The sequence below is a fragment of the Diabrotica virgifera genome, chromosome 5 (assembly GCF_917563875.1).
Source record: "Diabrotica virgifera virgifera chromosome 5, PGI_DIABVI_V3a".
In the NCBI taxonomy this organism is placed as follows: domain Eukaryota; kingdom Metazoa; phylum Arthropoda; class Insecta; order Coleoptera; family Chrysomelidae; genus Diabrotica; species Diabrotica virgifera.
In genome coordinates, this window is record NC_065447.1 from 148,139,012 (window position 1) to 148,153,644 (window position 14,633).

The window sequence follows — 14,633 nt, forward strand, 5'->3', positions numbered from 1 at the left end:
AAGTTTGAAAAATTCCAATTTTTTTAAATCATATTTTTCTTTCAAAATTATGCATTCTAAACTGGTCAAATTTTTTGAGAATATTACTCATGCTAAAATAACCAAGTCATGGGGATTACTATAAATTTTAATTTTTGTGGAAATGGCATACCTATGTTATATTTTTTACTTTTTCCTAAAAAATTAGAAAGGTTCTCTTATTTTCATCATAACTTGCTTAATTTTAATGCTGTCAACTTCTTCTGATACTTAATTGATAGGTATTTCTGAGCACTTTGACAAGTGTTTAGTAAGTATATTTTATACAATTTATCGTTTTCCCATTATTTAAGCTTGAATATTTAGATTTTTGTACTTGCCGTAAAAAATATACATTCAATTATCTATAACTCACTTTGAAATAACATGATAGTCTAAGAGCTAGTGAACCCTCCGACTAACGGTCGTCCTGTAAGGCTAGAAATTTGTCTAGTGATAATTTATAGCACACCAAGGCTAAAAACCATGACCTGGCAGGCATCAGCCGTGCACGTGTATCTACCAGGTGAATCGAAAAGTGCAAATTTAGGGGGTAAAATAAACTTTCTCCTGTAAAGTTTAAATTCAAGTACGTGTTTAAGTAAGTCATTTAGAAGAAATGTGTACAATGACAGGCGATTCTGAAGAGCATAAGACCTTGCCAGGCGAGGGGAAAGATTATGGGTTTTTCCTAAAATTATTTTTTTTTGCATCGAACACAGTTTTTTCAGGGTTTTTTGAATCATTCTAAACAGAAAAGGTCTTTGGTGATTTTTCTCTTAAGTTAATATTTTTTGTTATATAAGCGAGTAAAAATTTTGAAAATTGCGAAATCGGCCATTTTTAACCCTAAATCGAACATTTAACTAAAAATTTCAATGTTGCCAAGGTAGGTAGATATTCTTTAAACATTGATTGATGAAATCCCGAAGAGTTTTTTGCAATACAAGATCGAAAACCCCTTTGTTTTTTAATTGCTAATCAAGCGGGCGCGCCACTGTAGTATAAGTGAGGACGTTTGAGTGTGCATAAATTCATTATCTCGAGAAAGGGCAAATTTAAAGAGAAATCCTCAGACAGGTCGATTTTTATTCTTAAATTAGGACTTTTTGGCATATATATAATACTAGTGACGTCATCCGTCTGGGCGTGATGACGTAATCGATGATTTTTTTAAATGAGAGTAGGGGTTGTGTGGTAGCTCATTTGAAAGGTTATTTAATTTTCTATTCAGTAATATAGACATTAACATAATTATTTATACAAGAATTTTTTATTAAATTAATTTAGACAAAAAGAAGAAAAAAATTGTTTGTACACCCTGTATAAATAATTAAGTTAAGGTTTATATTACTGAATAGAGAATTAAATAACCTTTCAAATGAGCAATCACACAACCCCTACTCCCATTTAAAAAAATCATCGATTACGTCATCACGCCCAGATGGATGACGTCACTAGTATTATATATATGCCAAAAAGTCCTAATTTAAAAATAAAAATCGACCTGTCTGAGGATTTCTCTTCAAATTTGCCCATTCTCGAGATAATGAATTTATGCAAACTCAAACGTCCTCATTTATACTACAGTGTCCAGCCCGCTTGATTAGCAATTAAAAAACAAAGGGGATTTCGATATTATATTGCAAAAAACTCTTCGGGATTTCATCAATCAATGTTTAAAGAATATCTACCTACCTTGGCAACGTTGTTCTGAAGCTATTTTCTTGTGGCATTTTTACAATTTTAACTATTTATAATGGGAAATAAGCCACAATATTATTAAAAAATGATTTTTATTAGAAATAAAAGAAATACATAGAAAGAAAATACCACAATTAGTAAGTCAATAGTCAAGTTAGTACATATTTTATATTTTAGTATTACTTATATATCCATGTATTATAGATATTATTTATAATTTAAACGAAATTATAGTTAAGTCAGAATTTGGTATTAATTTTGAGAGTAAATTAAATGTAAGACCAAATACTTACGATGTCGGGATAGTATCACGAGGTTTTTCCTGGTTTTCCCTCGTGATTTACTATGAGATCTCTAACGCGAGAATTTTAATGTCACCATTGCATGTGGTTGTCTTTTTAAAGACGGATCACATGCTATGATTTTTTTGTGAGGGATATTCTTGAGTTGGGGTTGATTTCATGTAATCGAATGAACTATCTTTCAGTAAAGTCGTCCCAGGAACGCAACTCATAAATATTGGCAATATCATTTTAAAGTCTTCTACTTTAAAATGTATCATATTATGTATCTGAATTGCCGATATAAATGAGTCAAATTAAATAAATTATTAGAAGAATTTTTTTACTAAGCAACACCATTTTTGTTTATGTTAATAGTATTTTGTATTTTGACAACGGCACCCGATTTGGGCGTCGAAACGTTAATAAAAACCATTTTTTAATAATATTGTGGCTTATTTCCCATTATAAATAGTTAAAATTACCTTGGCAACATTGAAATTTTTAGTTAAATGTCCGATTTAGGTTTAAAAATGGCCGATTTCGCAATTTTCAAAATTTTTAATCGCTTATATAACAAAACAATTTTAAAAAACTTAAAACAACAAATACAATTTAATTCAACATCAAGCCAAAAAAGTAGATCATTAGAACGTTGATTACAAGCTCCAGAAACTGGAATTTTGAAAGTTAAAGGTGGGAACTGTTGAATCGAACTGCTCCAAAATAACGTAAAATAATTTAATTTAATTTAATTCAATTTAGGGGTAACACATTCGAAAGAGAAACATATTGCTTGAGAAAATCATCTTCCTCCGGCGCGATAGGTGGGGAGGGTGATTTTATCGCGAGCAATTTCGGTAAGAAAATGAACCCCGACGATTACACATCCGACGATAATCGGAAAAGATATAGAGAAAATGAAGAGCAGTCTTTTTCGAAAAGCAAAAAAGTATCAAGAACCCCAGATAAAAGGAACACAGAGGAAGACAAACTAGACCAAATATTAAATATGATGGCAAACTTAACGAAAGAGACACAAGATCTGAAAATTCACGTAAAAGAAATTAAAGAGGAGCAAAGGCAATACAGAGAAGAAATGAGGGAACTCCGAGTTGAATTAGAAGAATTAAGACAAGAGAATGGTGAAGTGCGAAGAGAAAATGAACATATGAAAAAGGAACTGGAAGATGTAAAAGTGCGCCTTGAAAGACTCGATAGAGCAAGAAAAGAAAATAATGTTATAGTACAGGGAATGACAATAGATACGGGAGATAGAAGATTACTAAAAGAAACAATGGAGAACTTTATGAAAAAAGAACTAGATATTAATATAAAGATAGAAGAAGCTGTGAAATTAGGAAACAAAACATGTTTAGTCAGATTGCCAAACAAAGAGGAAAAAATAAAAGTAATGGAAAATAAAAGAAAACTTAAAGAAGTAAAAGAAGAAAGAATATATATAAACAATGATTTAACGAAAGAGGAATTACAAATACAAAAAGAAATAGTCAAAATAGCAAATGATGAAATAAAGAAAGGAAAACGCGTCCAAATTAAGCACAACAAATTGATAATAGATGGACGGGAGAGGAAATGGAATAAGAACAAGAATCAGTTGGATGAGGTTTTTCAAAACGTTTCAAAAAACTAGCAACTGATGAGAGAATACAAGACAATACTTATTTGGCGACGGACGAGGCAAATAAAAAGGAAATGAGTGCAGATAAATTGATGTATCACAAAAAAGAAATAAATAAGAGCAGACAAGGAAACAAAAATACAAGACGAAAACAAAAAAATAAAAAACATAAAGAACTGAAAATAAGCACATGGAATATAAGAACGATGTTGGCACCAGGAAAAATGCTAGAAATAAGCAAAGAACTAGCAAAGTATAAAATAGATATTGCAGCACTGCAAGAGATACGGTGGGAGGGACAAGGACAGATTGATAAACAAGACTTTACACTATTATACTCAGGAGGAAAGAAGCAAGGACAAAAAGGAGTGGGATTCATGATTCTAGGACAGCTAAGAGAAAAAGTCATAAACTTTAAACCGATATGTGAAAGAATTGCGTATGTAAGAATAAATAATAAACCATTCAATATATCACTATTAAACCTATACGCACCTACAGAAACAAGCAACACAGACGATAAAGACAATTTTTATGATAAGATAGAAGAAGAGATGGAAAAAATACCCAAAGAAGATGTTATAATTATACTAGGAGACCTCAATGCCCAGATTGGAAAAGAAGATTTTTTACAGCAAATTGCAGGAAAACACACCGTACACAAAAACACTAATGATAATGGTCTAAGACTATGTAACCTAGCAACAAGAACAAACATGATAATAAGCTCAACAAAATTTGAACACCCTAAAATGCATAAAGTAACATGGAGGTCACCTGATCAGAAAACGTATAGCCAAATTGATCACATACTAATAAACAAAAGAAAACAATCTTCAATGAAGGACGTGAGAACTTTCAGAGGTGCGTGTGCGGATTCAGACCACTATATGGTCGCAGCCACCATAAGACAAAAAGTTAAAATCCAAACTAAACAGAAAAATCAACAGAAAAAATGGAATGTCAATAAATTGCAGAATGCAGATATTAGAAAAAAATATGAAGAAGAAGTAACAGTGCAAATAAGAGAGAAATATAAAGCAGAGGACATCAAATCAGAATGGGACATGATCAAAAAGTCAATAGAAGAAGCTGCAAAAAAGCAGGTAGGCAAACACCAGAAGAAAACAAAAAACGAATGGTATAACAACGAATGTAAAGAACTAACAGCACAAAAGGTGCAAGCAAGAATTAAATGGCTGAGAACGGATAAAGAGGAAGACAGAGAAAGTTATGAAAAATTAAGAAAGGACGCTAAGAAAATTATAAGACAAAATAAAAGAAGATGGGCAGATGAAAAGATGCAAGAAATAGAACAGGAAAGAACAAATAGAAACACGAAACATTTCTATAAAAATATTAAAGAACAAACCAAAAAATACAAAGGTAAAACAAACGGAGTAAAAAATAAAGAGGGAATAGTCATTATAGAAGACAATGAATATAGGCAGGTATGGGCAGATCACTACAGAGAACTCTTGACGGAGGAATACACTGGAGAAGAAATGTACGAAGAAGAGGAAACGGTGGACGAAGAAGCAGACGAAATACACATTGCAGTCTCAAAAGAGCCAACAATAGATGAACTCGAGGAAATAATACAGAAGAGCAAAAATGGAAAAGCTCCAGGAAAAGACGAAATTAACATGGAACTTATAAAATATGGAGGAAAGGAACTGAAGGAAAAAATACTATCACTATTGAAAAATATATGGAAGGAAGAGAAGATGCCAGAGGACTGGGAGATAGGGCAGGTAATAACAATACATAAAAAGGGAGACCAACAAATTTGTGAAAATTATAGAGGAATAACACTACTAAGCACAACATATAAAATATTGACTTCGATAATAAGAAAAAGATTGTCAAAGATCACGGAGAAGAGAGTGGGACAGTACCAATGTGGATTCACAGAAGGAAGATCAACAATAGATGCTATACACACAATAAAACAAATAATGGAAAAAGCAAATGAATACAAACTGCAATTAGAAATGCTATTCATCGATTTCAAACAGGCATTTGATTCGATTAAGAGAAAACAACTAATGATTGCCCTGGAAAAATTAAAAATCCCACATAAACTCAGAAAATTAATAAATATGACAATGAGAACTACCAAAATTAGCATAAAGACGCAAAGAGGCGAGACAGATGAATTCATTATAAATAAAGGAGTGAAACAAGGGGATGCCTTATCCACGACACTGTTTAATCTAGCTTTAGAATATGTACTACGAAATATAAACAAAGGAAACCTAAGAACAAGAGGTGGACAAATAATTGCATATGCAGACGACATTGTTATTATTGCAAAAAATAGAAACATAATGAAAGAAATGCTAGAAGAAATAAAAGAGAAAGGGGAGACAATGGGACTCACATTAAATGAAGAAAAGACGAAAATATTAAGACTAGGGAAACCAGCAATAAAAGGAAAAACCAAAATAGGAAATTCAGAGTTTGAAGATGTAGAACATTTCAAATACCTAGGAGTGACAATAAGCAAAACGGGTGAAAGAATACCAGAAATAAAAGAAAAAATATTGGCAGCGAATAAAGCTTATTTTGCAAATAAAACACTACTTAAAAGCAAAATACTGTCTATTAAAACCAAGATGAGAATGTATAACACCATAATTAGACCAATATTATTATACGCAGCAGAAACAATGACGATGACTAAAAAAGATGAAGAAAACTTAAGAATAGTGGAGAGAAAGATCATGAGAACCATACTGGGACCAATCAGAACAGAGCAAAATGAATATCGAAGCCGAACAAATGCAGAGATTAAGAAAGTACTAAAAGAAGATATCGTGACCAAAATAAAGCAATGCAGAGTTAGATGGTTAGGTCACATCTGGCGGGCAGGAGATGAAGCAGTGACATATGCTATGATAGAATGGAATCCAGGAGGAAGAAAGAAAAGAGGAAGACCAAGATCAAAGTGGTTGCAAGAAGTTGAAGAAGACTTAAAAAACGCAGGAGTCAGAGAATGGCGGGGAAAAACTAGAGATAGGAAAAAATGGAGAGAAATCGTTAAGAAGATAACATAAGCAAAAGGGACTGATCCTCCCTAAGAAATAGGATCTAGAAAGCTTACGCGACTTAGCCCCATATCGGGGTGTACAGTCACTATATATATATATATATATATATATATATATATATATATATATATATATATATATATATATATATATAACAAAAATTATTAACCTAAGAGAAAAGTCACTAAAGACCTTTTCTGTTTGGAATGATTCAAAAAACCTAAAAAAACTGTTCGATGCAAAAAAGATAATTTTAGGAAAACCCTTTAATCTTTCCCCTCGCCTGGCAAGGTCTTATGCTCTTCAGAATCGCCTGTCATTGTACACATTTCTTCTAAATGACCTACTCAAACACATACGTACTTAAATTTAAACTTTACAGAAGAAAGTTTATTTTACCCCCTAAATTTGCACTTTTCGATTCACCTGGTACATACACGTGCACGGCTGATGCCTGCCAGGTCATGGTTTTTAGCCTTGGTGTGCTATGAATTATCACTAAACAAATTTCTAGCCTTACAGGACGACCGTTAGTCGGAGGGTTCACTAGCTCTTAGACTATTAAATGTCTTTCAAGTAAGGAATTTATTCAATTTTTTTATTATCTTCAGTTAAGTATTGTAATGATAACTTTTTTGTATAAAAAGTTATAGTTTTGCGTTATTTATGAACAACTGCTTTAAAACATGAATTTTTTCAGGAAAAATTAAAATATTTGAGCTTTAACACGTTCGGTACACATGACGCATGAGCAGCGTCACAAAGATTTTACAGAAGGTACTGATGATGCATAAGTTCCGTCAGTAGTACTGTGCTTAAATGAATGGGTAAATTGGTACATTAGTAAGGCTACTCACAGTACACACAATACATTTGCACAGTATATTTTTGGCTATTTTTTATTCACTTTACATTCTATACATTTTTTCGTGCTGAGTTATAGTTTTTCTGTAGTTTTCATTCCAAAAACTGATATTTTGACATCAATTTTAAACCGCATCCGCCATTTTAATTGCTGTCAACGGCCACATCTACCAAAATTATTGTTTGCCATATCTTTGTTGTCAATGTTGCCACATCTTTCAAAATTATTGTTTATTGCGAAATTACTAATTCCAATACTAGAGACTTTTTGCAAATGTAAAATAAAGGATCCGTTATTACAGGATACTTGTAATAAGATCATTGAAAAAGTTAAAACATTTAAAGAATACCATAACCCATAATACTCATCCTAAAATATGGAAGTACAATTAGAAATACTATTGTAGGAGTTGTTAAATACTTTTGCATATTATGGGTACCTATATAAAATGGGGAATTTCTGGAGAATGTATTATTAGGGAATAATGGATATCCAGTCCTCAACTACCTAAGGACATTGGTACATACAAGTTGCTTCAATAATAATTGTTGTTGAAAGAACATTTGGTATTTTGAAGAGATTTCTCATTTTAACATGTGGAATGAGATGCTAGTTACCTTTTGTTCAAAGAATAATATCAGCTTGTTGTTTTACATAATATTGCAGTAGTTAATAGAGAAAATATTGAAATATATAACTTGGTATCGGCCAAAACATTAGATAATAATCTATATTTGAGAATAAACTTTTATTATTTATGAGTTCTTTTTAATAAATAAAACAGAAAATACAATTTTAATGATGAATATTATTTACTCCGTAATTATTAATAATACTTAAAATTGAAATTCAATTTATTTACACCCCAAAAAAAATAACTCATATGAACTGCTGTTGTTAAAATTTAAATTCAACATAATAATTATGTAATCCCCAAAAACAATAACTCATAATAATATGTATCTTTTATTAAAATTGAAGTTCAATACCTATTTACTCCGAAAAACACACATGTACATTTGGCAATATTGAAAATTATCAGAATACCGTATATTGCTGGACGCAAACGTGCTGGACTTCTTTTTCCAAAAGATGAATTTTGGGCCATTTTACAATATTGTTTATTTTTGTATAATTTAATGAGAAAATAATGAATGGTATTTACAATTTGTTTATATAAGTTATAATAACTAAAGCTATTTCGTACTTTGATAGCATTTTAATCTGGTTAATTTTCAATTTTCTAAATTTTATAATTTTTTTTCAATTGTTTTAACATTTCTACACTTTTGTATGTTTCGTAATAAAAAACACGAAAATTTTGCCTTTTTACTAATTTTTAGGCTAAAAGGTCCAGTTTCACCAACAACAAATAAATCAATGAATAGTTATTCGTCGAATAAAATTTATTAAGTAGACGTTTATATTTTTATTTTGTTTCAATATAATTTGGATAATTTAAAGTTAAATTGACGAATTTACTTTCTTGTAAAGTACTTGTACTTTCTTTTCAATAAAATTTAACATCCGTTATAATAGATGTCTTGATAACATATTTACAAATATTAATAGTACCATGTTGCAATCCGAAGCTGTTGATCTTTCACACACTTCAGACCACAAAGGCATATTGTTTAAATGTGAAGTGTCCCAAACTACTTCTAAATCTAGAATAAGCTACAGGCCCATTACAGAGATGGGACTGGCCTCTTTAAATAACAATCTTTGCTTACAAAATTTTGAATTTATTGATAATGAATGTATTGATGTGGACTCAAGGTTTAAAATGTTTATCGATATTTTAACGCAGGCAATAAATCTGTCTTTTCCTGAAAAATCTAGGCTTGTTGAGCAAGGTAAACAATGTAAAAAAAATTCTTGGTTTAATGATGATTTGAAACTTATGAGGGAGAAACTACAATTTTTGACATCTTTAAATAAAAGTGACCCGTTTTAGTGACAAAGAAAACACTCTCAGAATATAGGAAAAAATACAGACATGCTATACATAAGGCAAAGATTAAATCTAATGATGATTTTATATTAAACTCTAAGAAACGTAAACAGGCTATGTGGTCCCTAATAAACTCAAGATGTAAGAATTTACCAATAAAAAATTCATCACTCAATGCAAATAGTTTTAATGATTTCTTCTGTGGTATTGCTGAAAATGTAATAAATACACTTAATCATACTGACCAATCATTCAATACATACCTTAGTTTTATACCACATGCTCCTTCATTCGCCTCTAATCATTGCTCCTTCAGATTTGAGCCAACAAATTTGGAGGAAGTTGTAAAAGCAATTGAAGAATTAAAAAATAGCCAGAGCAAGGACCCGGATGGAATGAACACAAAAATAATCAAGGCAATTAAACACAACATTAGCTTACCTTTAACTAAACTAATAAACTACTCAATTTCATCCTGCATTTTTCCTTCAGTGTTTAAAACTGCGAAAGTCATACCTCTCTTTAAACGTAAAGGTTCGGCTGATGATCATAATAACTTTCGTCCAATTTCTCTTTTGCCAATTCTTTCCAAAGTGTTTGAGAGAATCCTAAAGAAGCAGATCAATGACTATTTTGAATCTAATCGGCTTTTTGCAGTGCAGCAATTTGGATTTAGAAAAAACAAAACAACAACACTTGCTATCGATCATTTTACAGGCAGTATTTTGGAAGGATTTGAAAACTTTCTTGATACCCTTGCCTCGTTCCTTGATCTTACTAAAGCTTTTGATTGTGTCACTCATAGTATTCTTCTTAAAAAATTACATGCCTATAATTTTCATCCTATGTCTATTCAATTGATTGAGTCTTATCTATCAGATAGATTTCAATATGTGTTTTTTAACCAGCTTAAATCTGATAAAAAACCTTTGATGTATGGAGTGCCTCAAGGGTCAGTTCTAGGTCCAATATTATTTCTCATTTATATAAATGACTTGGGATTTTCACAAGAGGGCCCGGTAAGCACAGTCCTATTTGCTGATGATACTACATGCTATCAAAGTTACCACCCTTCCCAAATCAGTGATATTGATCTTGAGACCACAGAGAGCAATTTGTTCCGATGGTTTTTGGCAAATCGTCTCTCTCTCAATAACTCAAAATCACAAACAGTGAACTTTACCCTAAGACATAACACCATTACACATCCCATTTTAACAGATTGTTCACAGGAAGCTAAATTTCTTGGTGTTTATCTTGATCAGGGACTCACTTGGGAACGGCACATACTGAAACTTTCCCAAAAGCTCTCAAGCCAACTCTTTTTATTTAGAAACCTATCTAAGGTTACCTCCCTTCAAACCCTTCTTACATCATATCACAGCAACTTTCACTCACGACTAACTTACGCAATCCTTTCCTGGGGACACTCTTGCCATATAGATAAGGTGTTTGGTCAGCAGAGAAAGTGTATTCGCATAATCACAGGTCAGGGTTATCGGGACGATTGTAGGCAGTCTTTCAGAAACCTGAGGATTCTCACACTACCTTCTGTGTACATTATGCAGTGCCTGTTGTATGTTCATCAAAATGTAGATCTGTATAAAACACAACAGCATACTTATCAGACTAGAAATCATGATGCCCTTGTACCAGACTTCAGTCGACTTGAGAGGACCAGAAATGGAACCAGATACCTAGCATTGAAATTTTATAACTGTATACCAATATCTATTAAAAGTCTTGATTTTAACCAATTTAAGAGACAAATTAAAAATTATCTTCTGATGGGTGCTTTCTACTCATTTGAGGAGTACTTCAGATCTAAATTTTGTTTTGTCCTGTAATTTAATTAGTGTTTAGTTTTTAAATTTTAGTAATAGGTTTTTTTACTGAAGTACTGTCAACTTTTAATGTAATTTTAGACAATTTTAATTATTGCTGACCTGTAAAAGTACATTTGTACATTATTACCAATAAATACTCTACTCTACTCTACTTGTAAATATTTACAGTGAGATTAACTTGCCAATTTGTTGGAAGATTAACTATTTATTTAATAAATAAATAAAAGCAGTCTTACTTGACGTTCGTAAAATGGAGTAATGTCAGTTTATTGGTCGAATAACTTTATTCACAGAATAAACTACTATTTGTCGTTGGTGAAACCAGCCATAAAGTCTAAAAAAAATACGCATTTTTAGGGATCCTTACTTATGTAAACATTTAACAATGAATGATTTAAGTATGTGGTACCAGCCAAATGGCGATTGTTCAAGTTGGGCACCGAACGTGTTAATAAGTAATTCAAAAAATATTGACTTGTTTTAATATCTTTATACACCTAACAAATTTTGCTTAGAATTTGTCCCTCTATTTTTAATAAAACAATTTTCACCCTCGAGAAGGTGTGGCATCCAACTACAGTAAAACCTCGATATAACGGACTAATTGGGGGGAAGGGATGTCTGTTAAAACCGAAAGTCTGTTGTATAAAAATAGGTTTAAAATCAATCAAAAAATATTTTGTAGGTACTGTATTTAGATAGAGTGTACACATCTGTAAGTTAAAAAAGGAATAAAGTTTTTTTCGATACTATTTTACTTCATTTAAAAACTTTCTGCAATATACTCATTTGGTTGACAAAATTATTCACTGATAAATGGGTTGAATAAGCAATGTATTTTTTGACAAAACATACAATTAAAGTTGCCATCTTCTGAATTTAGAATACTTTCAGGAGGATTAGCAGGAGCTTTGTCTAAAATCAATAAACATTTCACCTCTTTAGGCGATATTACCAGTTTGTTCTCTTGAAATTTTCTCACTGCAGGTACTAATCCTTTAACCCGGCACCTGCCACGTGAGGTGCTAACAGCACCCCATAACTCATTTTCATCAAATATTTGGTATTTTAAGTTTGTTAACCGTGCTGTGCATCATAGTAGCTTTATATAATATTATATAGCATAGATCTGTTTGCATTTGAAGTGGTTATTTAGTGTCATTCTGAACTTGTAGCTCTAAAGTCGAATCGGGGTGTCATCATCTGGCAGTTTAAGTTTTAAATTTTTTTTTTGTGTTTTAGTTTTACATTTTTTTATTGTAACAACTGATTTAAATTATTAATATTGTCTCTATATCTCAATTTTTTTAGATATTTTACTTCACTTCATTTATTATGGGTTGGTACTTGCTAATTTGCTTATAATACCTTTTTAATCTTATTTTTTAACTTTTATAATATATTAGCAGCTAATAAGTTAATAAAGCAAGTTTTTTATATACTTGTGTAACTCAACACATTATTTTGTTTATAAACAAGTAGATCACAGACAATTTTTAAGGGATGCTGTGAGCACCCGTGGCAGTTGGCGCCTTGCAAAGCCACGTGGCAGGTGGCTGGTTAAAAACTAATTTTTGAAAATATCTGGTGAACCATGCCCTATTAGAGCTATAATATGAAACGGGCAGATGATGCCCTTTGATGATTATATCTTTAGCATTACTAGGTTTACGAGATTTAACAACAATTATAGTAGTCAATCCATGCGATCCATCAGCGTTAGCATAAAGCAGTGATGAGATCCTGTCCTTTTTGTTTTTCCTTCTAGAATCCGATTTTTCATATTTTTTGCATTCAAATTTTTTTACATTCGATCTGATTTTTGGTCCGTTATATCCGAAGTCCGTTCTATCAAGATTTTACTGTACTCACCAATTTTCATGAAGATCGATGGAGGTTCAACGAAATCGGAGATGAAGACCAGAAGACCTTAAATTACTGCACTATAATTATTCTTGTTACTTAGTTGCTTAGGTATTTACTTTTTTCTATTATTCCTATTTCTTCAACTGGTGTAAGTTTACTTTCATCTTGTTTTACTTCAATCTTCATCGGGAATTGCTGTACCTCTGAATAAACAAATGTATCATGTGTACTTTCTTTCTTACATTCCTCCTGAATTTCAATTTTGCAGTTGTCCATTAATAAATCATCATCCATCTTATTATAATATATTTCTGCTTTACAAGCCTCCTCACTAATCTCTTGTTTTACATCCATAGTATTTTAAACTTGGTTTTTTGTATGTCAAACTCTACACACTTTACAAATAAAAAATATAATGCAAATGTGCAAGGTGCAAGGTGCAAGTTCAGTTTTCTATATTTATGGTTATATTTACAACTACATGGAACTAACGGAACCAACGGAACTAAGACATGGAACTACACGTCAAAAGTCAACATAACATCTTCTTCCTCTTTTTCGGGGTATTTTCTTGCCACAGCCACCTTTACTTTACAAGCCATGAAGAGAAAAAGGCAACGTCGCAATTGATGACGTCGGTAGTCTGACTTTCGGACTACTGCTTTCGAAACCACGATTTTAAAGTACAAATTCAAGTAAAATTTGGTAATTCAAGTAAAGTACAAATTCAAACAGGAAAATCTACTAAATAGAAGCTTTTACAAAATCAAATTAAAAGTAATTCTTTGTAAGTAACGTTTATTATACAAAAAAACAAACAATGACAAGAATATGTGTAAAATACTTTATTTTAAATAAAAATATCTTATTTTAAAATATATACAAAATATCGCTAGAAATAACTATAAAAACAATTGCTCACAATGTTTGATGTGCATTGTTGGGGTTTAGAGTAGATACCTTTCTTTTTGTTATCGCCCTTATCGTTATTTTTCTTTTTATACTTTTTTGAAGATTCATTACTTTGATGGCTGCTATTTTTGTATAATTATTTAAAACAATATTACACATAATTTTTATAACAGCGGAATAAACTTTGAAGGCATTTTCCCTAGATTCACATTAAAATTCAATATTTAAGTGAAATCCTTCATGCCGTTGTAAACTTTTCATTGCCAAAGATCATAATAACATCAGGTGACAATAATTGTTTTGTAAAAATAATTTTTAAGATTGGGATTGTTAATAATAAATTCAAATGTAGAACGAAGGTGATAATAAATAAATTTTACCGAATCCGTTGCTAAGCACAAACCGCCCCTTTGCAAAAAATTATAGTAATCTGCTCCAGTTGTCTCTCCTTTACTGTAAAAAACAAGCTGTTTGAACTAGAATCATCTTAA

At 31.3% G+C, this 14,633-nt stretch overlaps 1 protein-coding gene across 3 annotated transcripts in view; it reads right to left on the reverse strand.

Moving 5' to 3' along the window:
- The window catches only part of LOC126884498 (zinc finger protein 675-like), a 67,904-nt gene extending 54,185 nt beyond the window's left edge, over positions 1-13,719 (reverse strand). For all 3 annotated transcript variants that reach the window (XR_007698067.1, XM_050650437.1, XM_050650436.1), the window contains exon 1: positions 13,347-13,719. Coding sequence is in view for 2 of the 3 variants with exons in the window: in XM_050650437.1 (XP_050506394.1) it covers positions 13,347-13,584 (238 nt within the window). In the remaining variant the exon portion in view is untranslated. The remainder of the gene's footprint in view (positions 1-13,346) is intronic.
- Positions 13,720-14,633: the final 914 nt, after the last annotated feature.